This window comes from Elephas maximus, chromosome 11 (assembly GCF_024166365.1).
Source record: "Elephas maximus indicus isolate mEleMax1 chromosome 11, mEleMax1 primary haplotype, whole genome shotgun sequence".
Lineage (NCBI taxonomy): Eukaryota > Metazoa > Chordata > Mammalia > Proboscidea > Elephantidae > Elephas > Elephas maximus.
Window position 1 is genome coordinate 51,428,980 of NC_064829.1, and position 23,536 is coordinate 51,452,515.

Sequence of the window (23,536 nt, forward strand, 5' to 3'; positions counted from 1 at the left end):
AATAATAATGAAAACATTAGGCACTATTTTTTTTTTTTTCCAGAAAGGGCCTTGGGAGTCACCAAAATGTATTAAGAATGCAGACACTTCTCTACCAAATATGATATAAAACAGCTTTAGTTATCAATCTTTCTTTACTTTCAAACTCTTTCAATGTAGATCAAGTAGGAAGAACTATTTAGAGAGAATGCTACTTCTCTGTCTCTCAGTGCTAAATAAAATAGCTAGCATGATTTTCTTCATGGTCTTTGGTAGTTTAACTTTTTACTTTAGAAATTCTCACAAAACTCCTTTGAACTGTAGAGGATCTAAGTGCTAACATCTTTTTTTTTTTTTTTTTTTAGATGAAGAAATAGACATACTGATGTGATAAAAATATGAGATCTGGGTTTTAGTCCTAATTTTGCCACTTAATAATTTACTAAAGTCAATTTCTATCAATATATTCACTTCACAGATACCCACATTCTGCAAATGCTTGTCTTACAACTACATAGGGCACTTATAACATTAATATAAAGTGTGAACTGAAAGCATTTAGTAAAGGAAAACAACACTCTACGGTTACAGGAATAATGATTTCCATCACAAACACCACAGCCAGAAGCCAAATTTACACATCATGGCTTTATTATTGGAGATGTTGGTACATGAGCACTTTTACAAAGATTGCAATTTGACTTCTTCCTGGTTTTTGCACTTTCTGTGACTATCTTGTTTACTTGCTTCTATCTAAAAGAAAAAGTCTGTCAAACCTTCAAAATCACTCTGTTTAATCTTTTTTTTATTATTATTTGTTTCAGTAACTTTGATAGTGATTGCTATTCATCTCACTCATAATTTGAAAACCAAAAAAAGCCCATTGCTATTGAGTCGATTCCAATTCACAGCGACCCTATAGGACCGAGTAGAACTGCCCCATAGAGTTTCCAAGGTGCACCTGGTAGATTCAAATGGCCGACCTTTTGGTTAGCAGCCGTAGCTCTCAACCACTAAGCCACCAGAGTTTCCAAGTATACATATAGAGAGATTTATATCAAGAAAATGGCTCACGCGATTGTAGAGGCAGGAATGCCCCAAGTCCATGGGTTAGGATAGAGGTGTCTCCTGATTCGCATAGCCCCGGGGGCTGATGAACCCCAGATTGGCATGTCAGAGAGCAGATTCTTGCTCACAGGCTGAGATCGACAAATCCCAAGATCGGCAGGCAAGATCTCAGGTAGGTGGCTAGCTCAAGTTCCAAGACGGGAGGTCTGACTAATAGGAGCCAGGTGCAGGAGCCAGAATGAGCAAAAGCCCACAATCCTCACCAGAATGTCCACTTATATTCAATGCAGGTCACACACTCAAGGAAACTTCCCTTCAACCGATTGGCTACTCATAGCAGATCCCATCATGGACGGGATCACATTATACCAAATCTCATCATGGAAGTGATCACAACATCATATGACTGCCAAACCACTGAGAATCATGGCCCAGCCAAGTTGACACACAAACTTAACCATCACAGGTAAGGACACAGCAAAACAACATGTGGAATAGGAGATATTGTGGTAGCCAACTTTGCAAATACAATCTACCCCAGGTCCACAAAGATTTCTTCAAAAATTATGTGTATTATTTCTTTCTCATAATTCTCAATATGAACCTTGGAAAACAGCCACCCTTGGTACTACACATCCTCAGAAGAAAAGCTAGAAGCTAACAGACAAAATCAGCACTCACCTGGCGGAAGTGTTCCAGGTCAATTTTGTTGCCCACCAGCACCAGAGGAATTTCGTAGGTGTGGCGGACCTGAAAAATGAGCTCTTTAAACTTGGCAGCCTCCTGGAAAGATTGGCGGTCAGTGATGGAGTAGCAGATGATGAAGCCCTCGCCACCTCGCATGTACTGCTCCCGCATGGCTGTGAATTCTGCCTGCAGGAAAACAGCAATGTTGGTGTATAATTTAGCTCTGCAAAACCAACACATAACACCAATAAAATAAAAGTTCAAAAGTAGACAAACGGTGAGACTAAGTAGTTTAAGTACGAATTTTCAAAATTTTGTTTGTGGGCTTTGGATATACAGAAACAACACTAGGTATAAATACGACATTTGAATGTTTTAAACTATCAGAGTGTTTCTCCTTAATTACAGAAGGTTCAACTTAAGAAAGAATATGTTAAATAATAGATTTTACTCATGGACTTTAAGAGATTATATATCGATTACATACTTTGGATTTTTTTAATGACCTCGCTTTAGGAAAACGAATCTGAATTTATATACTACAAGCATTAAAATAATTTGAGACTAGGCTAATGATACTTTAAACTACTTATTTCAAGCATTTCCGCACTGCCTACCTTGAAAATTAGCTTTTTATAGAACCCTTTGAAGAAAAACTGAATAGTTTAAAGAAGTTGGCTTCGCCTTGCAAATACCAGTTTGTGAAGTGAAGCTGCCATAGGACCTCCAAAGGATCAAAAAAAGCTAATTAATTTCCTATTAAAAAATATGAAAATACCCTACAGTTAAACTTTGATTATCCTTGTGAATGGAATGAGTTATTAGCATAGATAATCCCAGATTCAGCTATAAATTTAAATTTTCTTGGATTTGTTTCACTGAGGTACCAAAGCAGAAGGAGTTGTGGGTCAGTTTTCACCCTCTGCTGACTCCTCCTTCCTTTTTTCTCCATACGGTGGAGGGCAGTATCACCTTCCAAAAAAAAAATCAATTCCCCAACGTGGGAGAAATTGCTGTATCAGCCTCTCGTGTTGCATTTCACTTGAACCACAACTTCTTTGCAAATGAGCTTTCAATGTTTTGCTTTGAATTGCAATCTGGAAAGTTCATGCGGTCTAAAACATCTGTTTTTATTTACTCATATTCTGAATCCATTGTTAAAATTACAAGGGCTAATTAGATAAATGTAACCGGAAATACAAAGCTTAAACTCCAGCCGGGGAACAAGCCATGTAAAATAATAAAAGAACAACAAGAACATATTGTGACTTGGACAATTTGAGCTGTAAGTCATCAAAGAAAGGAAGGTTTAGGTGAGCTTGGGCTACATTTGAAGTCTTTGAGGAGAAGTTGAGGTTCCTTTAAACAGCAAAGGGTTTACAAAAACTAACATGTTCAGCTCAGAGTAATTGTTGAAACAAATGCTAATGTGATTAAACATAAATTCATTTTCAAAGAATGGTGGCATTAACATAGATTCAAGAACTTCAGAAAACTGGGGTGCTTATAAGTCCAAAAAAAAAAAAAAAAAGTCCAAAGGGAGGAGTAAAGTGAGTAAGGCCCTGAGTTAGCGAGTGGATGCCTTAAATTATTTCCAGTCAATATGGAATTAATGCAAATAATATCATCAGGTTCAATCTACCTTTTCAAAATTGTAACAGCTGGGGCTCAAAGAGGAAAGGAGATTTGTCCATGGTTGAGCATCCACCTAATGCAGAAATGGCTGAAATAATTCATATTCCATGACTCTAATTTTATCAACTTGCTTAGCATTAATTTTTCTATAACTCAAGGCTAGATTTCACCATGTGAGTGGAATGTACTAACATAAAAAAACAAAAACCCTACTGGGTCTCAGTTCCTTCATTTCCAAAGTAAGGTTGAGTTATCAAGTGTCTGAGGTCTCTCACAGTTCTGACTTTCTCTGATTTTGGAAAACCTTTGCCTCAGTCAGAACCCCATAGTTGATGGGGATCCATCAGAGAAGTATGGGCCAAATATGCCAAGTGATGTTTTCCAAGCTTATATGAAAATATAAATCTTTAAAAAAATATAAATGCATTTGTTATATCAATTCTATATGAGTGAAATAATGGAAAGTACAAACTAAACTGGCAAAGATTATTTGTCAATTTATAATTAACTCTATTTGCCAATGGTTATTTTAAATATTGAAATTCTTTAGTTTCTTTTTAATTTTTCTATTTTTTATTGGAAAATAATAACAATGCACATGAAAAAATATTCATATGGCATGGAACTCTAGATAGTGAATTCCATTGCCTTCCCACCTCAAATTCCCAGTTCTCCTTCTTGAAAGCAATCAGAGCTAATTGTTTCTTTATTTCCTCAGAAAGAGTCCATGTATTTAAAAGCATACGCCCTACCTTTCTACATCTTTCTATATTCAAATGAAAATATAATATGTACAATTTTTACTTTTATCCTCAGCTAAAATTTAATAGCCTTAATATACCTTGAAGATCATTCCATGTAAATAAAGATATTGCTCTTTCCTTTCCAGGGATGCATCATAGTTTATTTCATGCACATACCATAATTTATTTAACTAGTTGCCTATGCAAAGGTATTTAAATGGCTTCCTTTTATTCCTGGTACAAACAATGCTTATTCTTAAACATCTATCTTGTGCAGATTTATGTATACCTTAGAAGTAATATTGCTAGATTAAAGAGATCTAACTGTGAGAGATAGTGCCAACCTCACCTCCAAAGGCATCATACTGATGACATTCTCTCTCCAACGTTATATAAAAGTCTGTTTCCCTCATTCTCACTAATGCTGCTTGTCATCATATTTTTCTACCTTTACAAAATTTAAGTTAAAAAATATATCTCATTTTCTACAAACTGCATTTACTTAGGAGTAATACTGGGTATCTTCTAGACTTATTCGGCATGTACATATCATTTTCTTCTACATATGGATTTTATTACAAGGAATGAAGCAGAGAATTCAGCTGCTTTTAAAAAAATTATTTATTTGTAAGGGAGAAGATGTTTTCTATGTCAAATATAAGAAACAGATCAATGACTTTGAAAAACCACCTACCAGGAATACCGAAAAAGAACATTAAAGGAAAATTCACAGAGAACAATACCAGCTGAATAAAGAAGTGAATGCCAGTAGTGCTTGTGGCCCAGATTCAAAGCCACGTATAAGTCACGTTGAAAACAGGTGTACCAGGCCTTGCATCTAATCTGAATTGGAATCTCCAGGTATCAGGCCTAACATTTTTATTTTTCAAAAAACTCCTTAATTGATTCTTCTTTACAGCTGCAAGTCGGATATATAATTCTCTGCATATGTTCAAAAGTGGCCTTCATGATCTTAAAACATGGAATCTGGGAGGCATGGCACCTGAATTCTCAGCCTGTTACTGACTGAGAGCATGTCTTCTAACAAATCACATAGCCCTGTGGCATCTCAATTTCCTCCTTTGTCAAGCAGGGAATAGGACTCACACTTAACCCGCTTTACAGGGCTGTAGAAAGGATCACATAAGAGAATAGATGTGAAAATGCTTTGATAAGTTTTTAAAATACAATACAAATTAAGCCTATTATTATCCCTGGTACAAATCCGGCAGAAGAGAGCCTTCAGTGTAAGAACATGTATGAAATCCTCTTTGATCTGCCTTAAATATAAATGTGGCAGTGCTTCTCAATATGCTTATTAAGAAAATATTTAAGCTTATTTTTTAAATAGGGGAATCTTTCTACCAATAAGATAATTCAGTTATCACAATGAGGCTATTGAGATATAAGGAGTAATTCTTCCCCTTAACTGACCTTACCCGTACCAGCTCTTCATATAACATATACACGTGCTTTCTAAAGACACGCTGGAGGCTGATGGGGCCCAGAGAATCAAGCAGAAGCTCTGCAGCTGTGTACCACCTTAATAATATATGATACTGTAATTGCTTCATAAGGGAAAATGCTATGTCCAACATGCTGCTTCCGTCTTTGTTCACCCATGAATTAAAGAGCCCTGTGCTTTATATCCTGAATGCTAATATCTTCCTCATTTGCTTCCTGCTATAATTGAAACTTGTTGGTTGATTATTCAGGGACATTACTGGATTTCATTTGCTATCCATAAGTAGCGAAGTATCTATGAAACAGACCCAATGTGTAAAATGCTACAAAGATGATCAGCATTTCAAAGCTGAATTCTGAGTACAACACTGTAATCTGATTCGTTCCCTTTGATAGATTTTCTTGTATTGAAATATAGCGAGGATATTCTCAATTCCGAAAACAGAGAAAGAATTTTTGACTAATCTCACATCCAAACTTCTTGATTATTAAAGTGTTTTGAGGAAGTGTTTTGAGCAGGTGTTAGGAAACTTAAAATGCCTCACTATTTACAAAATGCTCTAGCAGCCTTTAAACTGCCCCTAGTACCACAGAGGAGGCCGTGGGTGGTACTGACAGATAAGTGCTGACTACTAGCTGAAAGGCTGGTTGTTCAAATTCTTCCAAAGGTGCCTCAGGAGAAAGGCCTAGCAATCAGCTTCAGAAAGGTCACAGCCTTAAAAACCCTACGGAGTGCAGGGTTGCCAGGAGTCAGAATTGACTTGATGGCAACTGCTTTTTGGTTTAGCACAATGCACATATAACATTGTCCACAGTGGTCTGAAAACCTTGTTGCCATCTCTGCTATGAATATACTTTCATAGTGGTGCAGTGGTTAAGCTCTCAGTTGCTAACTGAAAGATCAGAAGTTCAAACCCACCAGCTGCTCTACAGGAGGAGAGACCTGGCCATCTGCTCCCATAAAAACTGCAGTCTAGGAAACCTTATGGAACATTTCTACTCTATCACATAGAGTCGCTATGAGTCAGAAACCACTCCACGGCAACAACAAACACCAGATTTATCTCCCTAATACAAAAAAGTTGCTTACATGCAACTCCACTCGCAACGGTCATGTACTGCCACCCTTAAACCACCTTTCATCATTCAAATCCAGCCTTCACACAGCAGTCAAATGTCTAGGGTCTACTTAACAGTCAACAGGTCAGCTTTCAGGGGCTGTGGAGAAGCAGTGTTTATTGTGGCTGCTTTTGTTGGTGCATTTTCAAAGAATGAGAGCTTTAACCACTGTGCCACCAGGGCTCCCGATAAAACTGTAGGTATCACCAGCACAACACAAGGTCACAGAACAGAGCAGCCTGATATCAACTCAAATAGGTAAATCACAAAAACAAATTAAGATTAATTTTAAAAAGAAAAAAACCGCTCAAAACAGGGAATCATTGAAGTCTATATGTAAAAGATCACAATAATCAAAAAGAGGGACTAAATACAGGTGGCATAGAACTGCCATATGGAGAGGGATACAAGGCAATATAGGACAATACAAGTTAGGTTTTTACTTAGAAAAATAGGGGTAAATATTAAGATAACCACAAAAAGATATAACAAATCCATAACTCAAAATAAAAACCAAGAAAAACATAACGACTTAGCAAACATAAAGTCAAATACTATGAAAATGAGGAACACACAATTTACAAAGAAAAACGTCTCAGCACAAAAAAGGTAAGTGGAAAAATGAAATTGTTAACAACACACATAAAAAGGAATCAAAATGACAGCACTAAACACATACTTATCTATAATTACACTGAATGTAAATGGACTAAACGCACCAATAAAGAGACAGAGAGTCTCAGAATGGATAAAGAAACACGATCCGTCTATATGCTGTGCTGCCTACAAGAGACACACCTTAGACTTAGAGACACAAACAAACTAAAACTCAAAGGATGGGAAAAAAATATATCAAGCAAAAAAGAGCAGAAGTAGCAATATTAATTTCTGACAAAATAGACTTTAAAGTTAAATCCACCACAAAGAATAAAGAAGGACACTACATAATGATAAAAGGGACAATAGACCAGGAAGACATAACCATATTAAATATTTATGCACCCAATGACAGGGCTGCAAGATACGTAAAACAAACTTTAACAGAACTGAAAAGTGAGATAGACACCTCCACAATTATAGTAGGAGACTTTAACACACCACTTTCAGAGAAGGACAGGACATCCAGTAAGAAGCTCAATAGAGACACGGAAGACCTAATTGCTACAATCAACCAACTTGACCTCATTGACTTATACAGAACACTCCACCCAACTGCTGCAAAGTACACTTTGTTTCCTAGCACACATGGAACATTCTCTAGAATAGATCACATATTAGGTCATAAAACAAACCTTTGCAGAATCCAAAACATCGAAATATTACAAAGCATCTTCTCAGACCACAAGGCCATAAAAGTGGAAATCAATAACAGAAAAATCAGGGAAAAGAAATCAAATACTTAGAAACTGAACAATACCCTCCTGAAAAAAGACTGGGTTATAGAAGACATTAAGGAGGGAATAAGGAAATTCATAGAATGCAACGAGAATGAAAATACTTCCTATCAAAACCTCTGGGACACAGCAAAAGCAGTGCTCAGAGGCCAATTTATATTGATAAATGCACACATACAAAAAGAAGAAAGAGCCAAAATCAGAGAACTGTCCCTAGATCTTGAACAAATAGAAAGTGAGCAACAAAAGAATCCATCAGGCACCCGAAGAAAACAAATAATAAAAATTAGAGCTGAGATCCGGGGCCAAGATGGCGGACTAGGTGGACGCTACCGCGGATCCCTCTTGCAACAAAGACTCGGAAAAACAAGGGAATCGATCACATACATAACAATCTATGAACTCTGAACAACAAGCACAGACTTAGAGACGGAAAACGAACAAATACGGGCAGACAGCGACTGTTTTCAGAACCAGGAGCCAGCGCACCAGGCAGGTGACCTTCGGAGCCCGATCCGGGGCAGAGCCCAGGGGGGCAGACGGCACAGAAAGGGGGCCCACCCCTTCCCCCCGAACCCATCCCGGGAGGAAGTTTAGCAGGTTGGCGCAGGCGGCGTAGAGGCGCAGCCAGAGGGAGAAGCACCCGGGAGGCAGTGACTGATCTGGGAGGGGGGAGAACAGCGTCCCAGCTGGGGTGCCGTCCCGCCTGGAGTTAGGCGAGAAGCCAACCGGGCGCGAGCGGGGGGGGTCAACTATATTTCCCTAAAGTGACCCCAGGGCGGGGCCCACACGTTTGTGCGGGAGGACACACACCCAGTCCGCGCGTGTGACGCGGCACACCAGAGGGAGAAATCCCCGGAAGTGTCTGGTCTCAAAGCAGGGAAAGCAGCATCCCAGACGGGGAGCCATTCCGCTGGGATCTGGGCGCACGCGCACGGGTGGGGCATGAGCGCGGGGTCCATTTTTATTACCCTGAATTGACCCAGGGGGCGGGACCACCTGGTCGTGCGAGTGACGCCCTCCCAGTTTGTGCGAGAGGTGTGGCACACCAGAAGGAGAAGACCCCGGGAGGAAGTGATTGGTCCCGAAGCGCGGAAAGTAGTGTCCCAGACGGGGTGCCGTCCTGCGGGACTTGGGCGCGCGCACGAGCGGGGCGTGAGCACGGGGTCCATTTTTATTGCCCTGAATTGACCCAGGGGGCGGGCCCACCTGGCCGTGCAGGTGACGCCAACCCAGTTCGCACGAGAGGTGTGGCGCTCCGGAAGGAGAAGTCCCGGGGAGGAAGTGACTGGTTCCGGAACAGGGAAAGCAGCGTCTCAACCCGGAAGTCATCCCGCTGGGATTTGGGCGCGCGCACGGGCGGGGCGTGACTGCGGGACCCAATTATAATCGCCTGAATAGACCCTGGGGGCGGGCCCACCCGTTCGTGCGGGAAACGCCCACCCAGTGCCCACGAGCGGTGCCGTGCACCGGAGGAAGTCCCCAGGAGGAATTGACTGGTTTCCGAGCAAGGAAAGCAGTGTCCTCGCCAGGGACCCGTCCAGCCCGGATTTTGGCGAACGGGTGCGGAGCGTGAACGTGGTGTTCAGCTCTATATTCTGTGGTGCTACACTCCTAGCTCTCAGATCCCTCCCCCACCCTCCCCAGGCGACCCCATTAACATCCGAATACCCGGAGCCAGAGAGAGAATTCAGATAGGGATCTGACTGCATTTTTTTTTAGCCGACTACTTGGAAAATCTAGTTTCCCAGTGATGGCTCGGAGACAGCAGTCCATATCAAACCACATAAAGAAACAGACCATGACAGCTTCTCCAACCCCCAAAACAAAAGAATCAAAATCTTTCCCAAATGAAGATACAATCCTGGAATTATCAGATACAGATTATAAAAAACTAATTTACAGAATGCTTAAAGATATCACAAATGAAATTAGGATAAATGCAGAAAAAGCCAAGGAACACACTGATAAAACTGTTGAAGAACTCAAAAAGATTATTCAAGAACATAGTGGAAAAATGAACAAGTTGCAAGAATCCATAGAGAGACAGCATGTAGAAATCCAAAAGATTAACAATAAAATTACAGAATTTGACAATGCAATAGAAAGTCAGAGGAGCAGACTCGAGCAATTAGAATGTAGACTGGGACTTCTGGAGGACCAGGGAAACAACACCAACATAGCTGAAAAAAAATCAGATAAAAGAATTAAAAAAAATGAAGAAACCCTAAGAATCATGTGGGACTCTATCAAGAAGGATAACTTGCGAATGATTGGAGTCCCAGAACAGGGAGGGGGGACAGAAAACACAGAGAAAATAGTCGAAGAACTCCTGACACAAAACTTCCCTGACATCATGAAAGACGAAAGGATATCTATCCAAGATGCTCATCGAACCCCATTTAAGATTGATCCAAAAAGAAAAACACCAAGACATATCATCATCAAACTTGCCAAAACCAAAGACAAACAGAAAATTTTAAAAGCAGCCAGGGAGAAAAGAAAGGTTTCCTTCAAGGGAGAATCAATAAGAATAAGTTCAGACTACTCAGCAGAAACCATGCAGGCAAGAAGGGAATGGGACGACATATACAGAGCACTGAACGAGAAAAACTGCCAACCAAGGATCATATATCCAGCAAAACTCTCTCTGAAATATGAAGGAGAAATTAAGATATTTACAGATAAACACAAGTTTAGAGAATTTGCAAAAACTAAACCAAGACTGCAAGAAATGCTAAAGGAGATTGTTTGGCCAGATGACCAATAATATCAGGTACCAGCACAATACAAGGTCACAAAACAGAACGTCCTGATATCAACGCAACTCAAACAGGGAAAGCACAAAAACAAACAAATTAAGACTAATTCTAAAAAATAAATAAATAAACAAAATAATACACACAACAGGAAATCATGGAAATCAATAGATAAACGATCAAAATAATCAAAAAGAGGGACTAAATATAGGAGGCATTGAACTGCCAGATGGAGAGTGATACAAGGCGAAATAGAAGGATACAAGTTAGGGTTTTACTTAGAAAAATAGGGGTAAATAAAAAGGTAACCACAAAAAGGAATATCAATCCCATAACTCAAGAAAAAAGCCAAGAAAAACGTAACGACTCAATAAACACAAAGTTAAACATTATGAAAATGAGGATCTCACAAGCTACTAAGAAAAACGTCTCAGCACAAAAAAGCATGTGGAAAAATGAAATGGCCAACAACACACATGAAAAGGCATCAAAATCACAGCACTAAAAACTTACTTATCTATAATTACGCTGAATGTAAATGGACTAAATGCACCAATAAAGAGACAGAGAGTCATGGACTGGATAAAAAAACACGATCCATCTATATGCTGCCTACAAGAGACACACCTTAGACTTAGAGACACAAACAAACTAAAACTCAAAGGATGGAAAAAAATATATCAAGCAAACAATAAGCAAAAAAGAAGAGGAGCAGCAATATTAATTTCTGACAAAATAGACTTTAGACTTAAATCCGCCACAAAGGATAAAGAAGGACACTATATAATGATAAAAGGGACAATTGATCAGGAAGACATAACCATATTAAATATTTACACACCTAATGACAGGGCTGCAAGATACATAAATCAAATTTTAACAGAATTGAAAAGTGAGATAGACACCTCCACATATATAGTAGGAGACTTCAACACACCACTTTCGGAGAAGGACAGGACATCCAGTAAGAAGCTCAATAGAGACACGGAAGACCTACTTACAACAATCAACCAACTTGACCATATTGACTTATACAGAACTCTCCACCCAACTGCTGCAAAATATACTTTTTTTTCTAGTGCACATGGAACATTCTCTAGAATAGACCACATATTAGGGCATAAAACAAATCTTTCCAGAATCCAAAACATCGAAATATTACAAAGCATCTTCTCAGACCACAAGGCAATGAAGCTAGAAATCAATAACAGTAAAACTAGGGAAAAGAAATCAAATACTTGGAAAATGAACAATACCCTCCTGAAAAAGACTGGGTTATAGAAGACATCAAGGAGGGAATAAGGAAATTCTTAGAAAGCAACGAGAATGAAAATACTTCCTATCAAAACCTCTGGGACACAGCAAAGGCAGTGCTCAGAGGCCAATTTATATCAATAAATGCACACATACAAAAAGAAGAAAGAGCCAAAATCAGAGAACTGTCCCTACAACTTGAACAAATAGAAAGTGAGCAACAAAAGAATCCATCAGGCACCCAAAGAAAACAAATAATAAAAATTAGAGCTGAACTAAATGAATTAGAGAACAGAAAAACAATTGAAAGAATTAACAAAGCCAAAAGCTGGTTCTTTGAAAAAATTAACAAAATTGATAAACCATTGGCTAGACTGACTAAAGAAAAACAGGAAAGGAAACAAATAACCCGAATAAGAAACGAGAAGGACCACATCACAACAGAACCAAATGAAATCAAAAGAATCATATCAGATTACTACATAAAATTGTACTCTAACAAATTTGAAAACCTAGAAGAAATGGATAAATTCTTGGAACAATACTACTTACCTAAACTAACACATTCAGAAGTAGAACAACTAAATAGACCCATAACAAAAAAAGAGATTGAAACGGTAATCAAAAAACTCCCAACAAAAAAAAGTCCTGGCCCAGATGGCTTCACTGCAGAGTTCTACCAAACCTTCAGAGAAGACTTAACACCATTACTATTGAAGGTACTTCAAAGTATAGAAAAAGACGGAATACTACCCAACTCATTCTATGAAGCTACCATCTCCCTGATACCAAAACCAGGTAAAGACATTACAAAAAAAGAAAATTTTAGACCTATATCCCTCATGAACATAGATGCAAAAATCCTCAACAAAATTCTAGCCAATAGAATCCAACAACACATCAAAAAAATAATACACCCTGATCAAGTGGGATTTAATTTTTTTTTTTTTATGCAAGCCTGGTTTAATATCAGAAAAACCATTAATGTAATCCATCACATAAATAAAACAAAAGATAAAAACCACATGATCTTATCAATAGATGCAGAAAAGGCATTTGACAAAGTTCAACACCCATTTATGATAAAAACTCTAACCAAAATAGGAATTGAAGGAAAATTCCTCAACATAATAAAGGGCATCTATGCAAAGCCAACAGCCAATATCACTCTAAATGGAGAGAACCTGAAAGCATTTCCCCTGAGAACGGGAACCAGACAAGGATGCCCTTTATCACCGCTCTTATTCAACATCGTACTTGAAGTCCTAGCCAGGGCAATTAGGCTAGACAAAGAAATTAAAGGGTATCCAGAATGGTAAGGAGGAAGTAAAGCTATCACTATTTGCAGATGACATGATCGTATACATGGAAAACCCTAAGAAATCCTCCAGAAAACTACTGAAACTAATAGAAGAGTTTGGAAGAGTTTCAGGATATAAAATAAACATACAAAAATCACTTGGATTCCTCTACATCAACAAAAAGAACACCGAAGAGGAAATAACCAAATCAATACCATTCACAGTAGCCCCCAAGAAGATAAAATACTTAGGAATAAATCTTACCAAGGATGTAAAAGACCTATACAAAGAAAACTATAAAACTCTGCTACAAGAAATTCAAAAGGACACACTTAAGTGGAAAAACATACCCTGCTCATGGATAGGAAGACTTAACATAGTAAAAATGTCTATTCTACCAAAAGCCATTTATACATATAACGCACTTCCAATCCAAATACCAATGTCATACTTTAAGGGAATAGAGAAACAAATCACTAATTTCATATGGAAAGGAAAGAACCCCCGGATAAGCAAAACACTACTGAAAAAGAAGAAGAAATTGGGAGGCCTCACCCTACCTGATTTCAGAACCTATTATATAGCTACAGTAGTCAAAACAGCCTGGTACTGGTACAACAACAGGCACATAGACCAATGGAACAGAATTGAGAATCCAGATATAAATCCATCCATGTATGAGCAGCTGATATTTGACAAAGGACCAGTGTCAGTCAATTGGGGAAATAATAGTCTTTTTAACAAATGGTGCTGGCATACCTGGATATCCATTTACAAAAGAATGAAACAGGACCCATACCTCACACCATGCACAAAAACTAACTCCAAGTGGATCAAAGACCTAAACATAAAGACTAAAACGATAAAGATCATGGAAGAAAAAATAGGATCAACCCTAGGAGCCCTAATACAGGGCATAAACAGAATACAAAACATTACCAAAAATGATGAAGAGAAACCAGATAACTGGGAGCTCCTAAGAATCAAACACCTATGCTCATCTAAAGACTTCACCAAAAGAGTAAAAAGACCACCTACAGACTGGGAAAGAATATTCAGCTATGACATCTCAGACCAGCGTCTGATCTCTAAAACCTACATGACTCTGTCAAAACTCAACCACAAAAAGACAAACAACCCAATCAAGAAGTGGGCAAAGGATATGAACACACATTTCACTAAGGAAGATATTCAGGCAGCCAACAGATACATGAGAAAATGCTCTCGATCATTAGCCATTAGAGAAATGCAAATTAAAACTACGATGAGATTCCATCTGACACCAACTAGACTGGCATTAATTCAAAAAACACAAAATAATAAATGTTGGAGAGGCTGCAGAGAGATTGGAACTCTCATACACTGCTGGTGGGATTGTAAAATGGTACAACCACTTTGGAAATCCATCTGGCGTTATCTTAAACAGTTAGAAATGGAACTACCATACAACCCAGAAATCCCACTCCTCGGAATATACCCTAAAGATACAAGAGCCTTCACACAAACAGATATATGCACACCCATGTTTATTGCAGCTCTGTTTACAATAGCAAAAAGCTGGAAGCAACCAAGATGTCCATCAACGGACGAATGGGTAAATAAATTGTGGTATATTCACACAATGGAATACTATGCATCGATAAAGAACGGTGACGAATCTCTGAAACATTTCATAACATGGAGGAATCTGGAAGGCATTATGCTGAGCGAAATGAGTCAGTTGCAAAAGGACAAATATTGTATAAGACCACTATTATAAGATCTTGAGAAATAGAAAAAACGGAGAAGAACACATACTTATGTGGTTACAAAGGGGGGAAGGAGGGAGGGAGGGAGAGGGCTTTTTATTGATCAATCTGTAGATGGGAACTGCTTTGGGTGAAGGGAAAGACAACACTCAAAACAAGGAAGGTCAGCCTAGTTGGACTAGATTAAAAGTAAAGAGGTTTCCGAGATAAAATGAAAGCTTCAAAGGTCAGCGAAGCAGGGGCTGGGGTCTGGGGAACTTGGTTTGAGGGGACTTCTAAGTCAATGGGCAAAACAATTCTATTATGAAAACACTCTGCATCCCACTTTGAATTGTGGCGCCTGGGGTCCTAAATGCCAACAAGCGGCCATCTAAAATACATTAATTGGTCTCAACCCACCGGGAGCAAAGGCAAAGGAAGAACACCAAGGTCACACGACAACTAAGAACCCAAGAGATAGAAAGGGCCACTTGAACCAGAGACCTACATTATCCTGAGACCAGAAGAACTAGTTGGTGCCCGGCCACAATCGATGTCTGCCCTGTCAGGGAACACAACAGACAACTCCTGAGGGAGCAGGAGACCAATGGGATACAGACCCCAAATTCTCATTAAAAGACCACACCTAATGGTATGATTGCAACTAGAGGAATCCCAGAGACAATGCTCCCCAGAACTTCTGATGGCACAGGACAGGAACCATCCCCGAAGACAAATCATCAGGCATGAAAAGGACTGGTCAGTGGGGGGGAGAGAGATACTGATGAAGAGTGAGCTAATTAAATCAGGTGGACACGGGAGAGTGTGTTGGGAACTCTTGACTGGAGAGGGGATGGGAAGATAGAGAGAGAGGGAAGATGGTAAAATTGGCACGAAACGAGAGACTGTAAGGGCTGACTCAATAGGGGGAGAGCAAGTGGGAGAAGGGAGTAAGATGTATGTAAACCTACATGTGACAGACTGACTGGAATGGTAAATGTTCACTTGAAGCTTAATAAAAATTAAAAAAAAAAAAATTAGAGCTGAACTAAATGAATTAGAGAACAGAAAAACAATTGAAAGAATTAACAAAGCCAAAAGCTGGTTCTTTGAAAAAATTAACAAAATTGATAAACCATTGGCCAGACTGACTAAAGAAACACAGGAAAGGAAACAAATCACCCGAATAAGAAACGAGAGTTGCCTCATCACAAAAGACCCAACTGAAATTAAAAGAATCATATCAGATTAGTATGAAAAATTGTACTCTAACAAAATTGCAAACCTAGAAGAAATGGATGAATTCCTAGAAAAACACTACCTACCTAAACTAACACATTCAGAAGTAGAACAACTAAATAGACCCATAACAAAAAAAGAGATTGAATGGTAATCAAAAAACTCCCCCCAAAAAAAGCCCTGGCCCGGATGGCTTCACTGCAGAGTTCTACCAAACTTTCAGAGAAGAGTTAACACCGCTAATACTAAAGGTATTTCAAAGCATAGAAAATGCTGGAATACTGCCTTACTCATTCTACGAACCCACCATATCTCTGATACCAAAACCAGGTAAAGACATCACAAAAAATGAAAATCACAGACCTATATCCCTCATGAACATAGGTGCAAAAACCCTCAACAAGATTCTTGCCAATAGAATTCAACAACATATCAAAAAAATAACCCACCATGACCAAGTGGGATTTATACCAGGTATGCAAGGTTGGTTTAATATTAGAAAAACTATTAATGTAATCCACCATATAAATAAAACAAAAGAGAAAAACCACATGATCTTATCAACAGATGCAGAAAAGGCATTTGGCAAAGTCCAACACCCATTCATGATAAAAGCTCTCAGCAAAATAGGAATTGAAGGAAAATGCCTCAACATAATAAAGGGCATCTATACAAAGCCAACAGCCAACATCACTCTAAATGGAGAGAGCCTGAAAGCATTTCCCTTGAGAATAGGAACCAGACAAGGATGCCCTTTGTCACTGCTCTTATGCAACATTGTGCTAGAGGCCCTAGCCAGTGCAATTAGGCTAGACAAAGAAATAAAGGGCATCTGGATTGGCAAGGAGGAAGTAAAATTATCTCTACTTGCAGATGACATGATCTTATACAGAGAAAACCCTAAGGAATCCTCCAGAAATCTACTGAAACTAATAGAAGAGTTTGGCAGAGTCTCAGATTATAAGATAAACATACAAAAATCACTTGAATTCCTCTACATCAACAAAAAGAACATCGAAGAGGAAATCACCAAATCAATACCATTCACAGTAGCCCCCAGGAAGATAAAATACTTAGGAATAAATCTTACCAAAGATGTAAAAGACCTATACAAAGAAAACTACAAAGTACTACTGCAAGAAACTAAAAAGGACCTACATAAGTGGAAAAACATACCTTGCTCATGGATAGGAAGATTTAACATAGTAAAAATGTCTATTCTACGAAAAGCCATCTACACATACAATGCACTTCCGATCCAAATTCCAATGACATTTTTTAATGTGACGGAGAAACAAATCACCAGCTTCATATGGAAGGGAAAGAAGCCTCAGATAAGTAAAGCATTCCTGAAAAAGAAGAACAAAGTGGGAGATCTCACTCTACCTGATTTCAGAACATATTATACAGCCATAGTAATCAAAACAGCCTGGTACTGGTACAACAACAGGCACATAGACCAATGGAACAGAATTGAGAATCCAGATATAAATCCATCCACATATGAGCAGCTGATATTTGACAAAGGACCAGTGTCAGTTAATTGGGGAAAAGATAGTCTTTTTAACAAATGGTGCTCGCATAACTGGATATCCATTTGCAAAAAAATGAAGCAGGACCCATACCTCACACCATGCACAAAAACTAACTCCAAGTGGATCAAAGTCCTAAACATAAAGACTAAAACGATAAAGATCATGGAAGAAAAAATAGGGACAACCTTAGGAGCCCTAATACAAGGCACAAACAGAATACAAAACATTACTAAAAATGACGAAGAGAAACCAGATAACTGAGAGCTCCTAAAAATCAAACACCTGTGCTCATCTAAAGACTTCACCAAAAGAGTAAAAAGACCACCTACAGATTGGGAAAGAACTTTCAGCTATGACATCTCCGACCAGCGCCTGATCTCTAAAATCTATATGATTCTGTTAAAACTGAACCACAAAAAGACAAACAACCCAATCAAGAAGTGGGCAAAGGATATGAACATACACTTCACTAAAGAAGATATTCAGGCAGCTAACAGATACATGAAAAAATGCTCTCGATCATTAGCCATTAGAGAAATGCAAATTCAAACTACCATGAGATTCCATCTCACTCCAACAAGGCTGGCATTAATCCAAAAAAACACAAAATAATAAATGTTGGAGAGGCTGCGGAGAGATTGGAACTCTTATACACTGCTGGTGGGAATGTCAAATGGTACAACCACTTTGGAAATCTATCTGGCGTTACCTTAAAAAGTTAGAAATAGAACTACCATACAACCCAGAAATCCCACTCCTTGGAATATACCCTAGAGAAATAAGAGCCTTTACACAAACAGATATAAGCACACCCATGTTTATTGCAGCTCTGTTTACAATAGCAGAAAGCTGGAAGCAACCAAGGTGTCCATCAAAGGATGAATGGTTAAATAAATTATGGTATATTCACACAATGGAATACTACACATCAATAAAGAACAGTGACGAATCTGCGAAACATTTCATAACATGGAGGAAACTGGAAGGCATTATGCTGACTGAAATTAGTCAGAGGCAAAAGGACAAATATTATATAAGACCACTATTATAAGATCTTGAGAAATAGTATAAACTGAGAAGGACGCATACTTTTGTAGTTATGAGAGGGGGAGGGAAGGAGGGTGGGAGAGGGTTTTTTACTGATTAGTTAGTAGATAAGAACTACTTTAGGTGAAGAGAAGGACAATACTCAATACACGGAAGGTCAGCTCAACTGGACTGGACAAAAAACAAAGATGTTTCCAGGATAAACTGAATGCTTCAAAGGTCAGCGGAGCAAGGGCGGGGGTTTGGAGACTATGGCTTAAGGGGACTTCTAAGTCAATTGGCAAAATAATTCTATTATGAAAACATTCTGCATCCCACTTTGAAATGTGGTGTCTGGGGTCTTAAATGCCAACAAGCGGCCATCTAAGATGCATCAATTGGTCTCAACCCACCTCGATCAAAGGAGAATGAAGAACACCACGGTCACAGGATAACTATGAGCCCAAGAGACAGAAAGGGGCACGTGAACCAGACACTTACATCATCCTGAGACTTATGTCAACATCCGATGACTGCCCTGAGAGGGAGCACAACAGAGAACCCCTGAGGGAGCAGGAGAACAGTGGGATAAACCCCAAATTCTCATAAAAAGACCAGACTTAATGGTCTGACTAAGACTTGAGGAATCTTGGTGGTCATGGTCCCCAAACCTTCTGTTGGCCCAGGACAGGAACCATTCCCAAAGACAACTCATCAGACATGGAAGGGACTGGACAATGGGTTGGAGAGAGATACTGATGAAGAGTGAGCTACTTGTATCAGGTGGACACTTAAGACTGTATTTGTGTCTCCTGTCTGGAGGGGAGATAGGAGGGCAGAGAGGCTTAGAAACTGGCAAAATCGTCATGAAAGGAGAGACTGGAAGGAGGGAGCGGGCTGACTCATTGGGGGAGAGTAAGTGGGAGTATGAAGTAAGGTGTATGTAAGCTTATATGTGACAGACTGACTTGATTTGTAAACTTTCACTTAAAGCACAATAAAAATTATTAGAATAAAAGATTACAGCTTAAAATACTCAATGGGACAGTTGTACTTTGTCACATGGGATCACTATGAGGCAAAATTGACTTGAGAGCATCTAACAACAATAGTCAGAGCTGACACTAGACATCTAAATGGAACTATCCATAGGTAACTAGAAATATGGTTTCTGTGAAAGATTAAAATCTAAATGGCACAGAGGTAAAAATCCACACTTGGAGGGCAAATCTTTTGGACTGAAAAAAAGGGATAGGAATTAGGGACAAAATTTAACTAGCCTGGACCAGTTTGGGGACCTGTGTGTGTGTATACACACACACACACACAACTGACAACCTTCATTGCCATTTATGTATATATAATTTTTTGAGATCTGGAGCTTTGTCCCATTGAGAGTATCTTCATCAATTTTGAAGGAGATTTTATAAAAATGGTTTTTGACAGCTGTCTTCAAGTTCCGTTCCCTCTTGCCAAGCAAGCATACTCAGTACTTAACTGTTCTTAGCTTTCAGCATTTACAACTTTTTTTCTTAAATGAATTATTCATACTTGGCTTTCATTTCCATCACTATACTGTGAACTACTGGAGATATGGACTGTTCAGTGTGGTATTCTCCAGAGCATTAGTTATGCTGCTTGGATCAAAGCCCAAGAGATAATTATAAAATTATCATTTGGTTAACTACCTGCCTTCACTTAAGTGTTTTTCAGGTATGTGACAGTTCTTAGGATGATTTATACTTTAAGGAGAGTGAGATTTAGACACTGGGAGGAGGGGAAGTGAGGAGATAAAAGGAAAAGAGAATAAAATCTTTAAAAAACTAAATGGATAACACTTTAGTAGCTTATTCACCCCTTTAACATGTAAGGTCAGGTGTAGTTTAACTTTTATGTAAACATACACCCCATAAAATCCACCTCATTTAAAAAGTAGCTTAATGTTCCTTATTTCATCCTCTAACTTCAGTCATTTGTCAAAAGTGACGAAGGGAGGAAAGATGAACCTTACTGTATTTGGATGAAACAAAATTTCTTTCACATAATTAATGTTACTGAATTGTACATGTCAAGAATGTTGAAATGCAAATGTCTTGAGATATATATATATATGTATATATAAAATTCTTTCCCGTAGAAGCCTGTTTGCCTCTCCTGTTTCTGTTTGACTTACTCTTCTTCAAAGACTTAAAGTTTCATGATTGCCTCTGATGGTACAAATCCATTAAAAGATATTTCTAATCACAGCTGGTTTCCCGTTTATCCTAGAGGTCACTCATATTGGGAGCTGTTTTCCCACTGACAAAACCTACAGGAATGCATCTTGGAAGGAGCCAGCATAACTGTGTTAAGAAATGATTTTATCCACTGCATTTTAGTTCTTCCCAATGTGATACTGAAAGGATGATCCCAACCCCAAAACACAGGGAATAAGAAAATCCACATGACAAAGTGTACTTGCTAATTTAGAGTGCATAACAGGTTTCCACCATAAACAAATAAAATAAAATAAAGTAAAAGAAATGCTCTAAGAAGCCTATCACGCAAAGTAATTCACATTTCCTTTGATTTTTTTTTATTGTGATTTAAGTGAAAGCTTACAAATCAAGTCAGTCTCTCATACAAAAACTTATATCCTAGTTGCTTGCCCCCTAATGAGATAGCACATCCCTCCTCTCTACCCTGTATTCTCTGTGTCCATTCAGCCAGGATCATTTCTATAGGCTGAATGGAAAAATAAATTACTTTTAGTTCCTCTCAGGTCAAACCCACATCATCATGTTTTGTAATATTTAGAAACAGTTATCTCCAGATAACTGTAGAATCTTAGAGTTGTCCTGAGAAGCCTGAACTCCCTCATCATACAGATGTGGAAACCAATGTCCAGAGAAGATAAGGGCTTGTTCAAAATCGTCCACAATATCAGAGGTACAGTCAAAAAGAGATTACCGTTTCCTCGTCATCGTAAAGTGCAGGACGTACTTCCCCCTCCAGCTTACTGACACGTTCATGGATGGCAGCTCTAACCCCAGACTCTCTCCTTTCCATTCAATCCTTCATGCATCCACGTCAGGCTAATATTCCTTAAGCCCTGCATTAATTATGCAGCTGTCCTGCCTCCAAAGGTCCACTGGTTACCCAGATGCATTCACATCAAATCTATACTCATCTGCCTGGTTTTATGCAATCTACTACGTTGTATATCCAACTCTATCTCCAAATAATCCTGACTATGCACTCTCTACTCTAATGGGGTCACTTCTCTCATGCCTTGGTCATATAAGCTGTCTCCTCTCACCATTGTGCCTTCATGCCCTTTATTCCTTGTAATTGAACTTTTCCTAGTTTACAGAGAATTGAGTCATTATTGGATGCAACGGTTTTACTTTATAGATGAAGAAATTAGGGCCCAGAAAAGCAATGATGACATCATTTTCTCATAGATAACTAAAACACAGTTAAGTCAGAAAACCCACTCTTAAAATTCCTTTCACTTTGTAAGGGTAACTCCCCTTTCTATTTATTCAACAATATGACTCGCACATATTCTTCATTGTCAATTAAATTCTATCCTCTTCATAAACCTCTAACAAACCCTGCCCTTAATGATAATTTTCTTTCTTAATCTGTGTATTTTTCTCCTTGCAGCAACATTTAAAACAAAATTGGCAGCTTCCGTTTCAATATGGTGAACAACTTCTCCTTCCAACGACCCTCAAAATGCGATCAAAATTTCAGACTTATTATTTTTTATATTTATAGTGCCATTGGAAAATAAAATGGATGGAAGATTAAATGTAAAAGCAGAAAACCAGATTATCAGAGATGATAATGAACTCATCCTAATGAAAGCTGGGGAATCTTCAAACTCTGTGTCACTAAGAAATGGGAAGAGTAAGAGTAGGCCATGGGGCTGTGATCAGGGTAATTAAATAAAGTAAGAGCTGAGACAAATAATACTCCTTTTCCTCACCTTAGCAGTTAGCAGAGAGAAGAGAGCAGATCCTGATGGGATTTCAAACTGCTCCATAAGAGAGTGGAGCTGAGCAGGGGCTAAATGAGAGGGAATTCTGCTCAGGTAGGAAGTAAGCAAAGGAATCCCCCATAATACACTAGAGCAGACCCCTCCATTTTTGTAACCATCTCCTGTCTGCAAGCTTGCTTTCTTCTCATGCACCTTAATGAGTACTGTGGAGTAAAACTGAGAGTTAAAACATTGAGTTCAAATAAATTTTGTTCTTTCAGAAGCCAAACTCAGCTTTCTGCTTTAGCCTGACACACCCCATTGTCGATTATTTGCTTATTTTTATCGTTCTTTTATGGGAAAATTTGAGAAGACCATTTTGCCACTTGACCTTCCCATATGCTGTTCCTCTGTTCATGTCTCTTTGTCCCTTCGTACTGCCCCCACCCCCTGTTAGTTCCTGCCTTGTACATAGCAGGCCCTCAACAAATAGTTATTGGCACTCATTTTTCAGGTTTCAGCATATACTGAAGCCTCAGGTTTGGTTAAATGCCATCATGCTCTGGACTAAACCTATCATTGTGCATATTACAGGGTGTGATTGCATTTGTCTGTGGTACCCTGTCTAGGCTCCAAGATCCT

The 23,536-nt window shown here is 38.8% G+C and overlaps 1 protein-coding gene across 1 annotated transcript in view; it reads right to left on the minus strand.

Annotated features, from left to right (window-relative positions):
- RIT2 (Ras like without CAAX 2) overlaps positions 1 to 23,536 on the minus strand; it is a 399,832-nt gene that overhangs the window by 174,580 nt on the left and 201,716 nt on the right. The window contains exon 4 of the mRNA XM_049900689.1: positions 1,729 to 1,920. Coding sequence (XP_049756646.1) covers positions 1,729 to 1,920 — 192 coding nt within the window. The remainder of the gene's footprint in view (positions 1 to 1,728; positions 1,921 to 23,536) is intronic.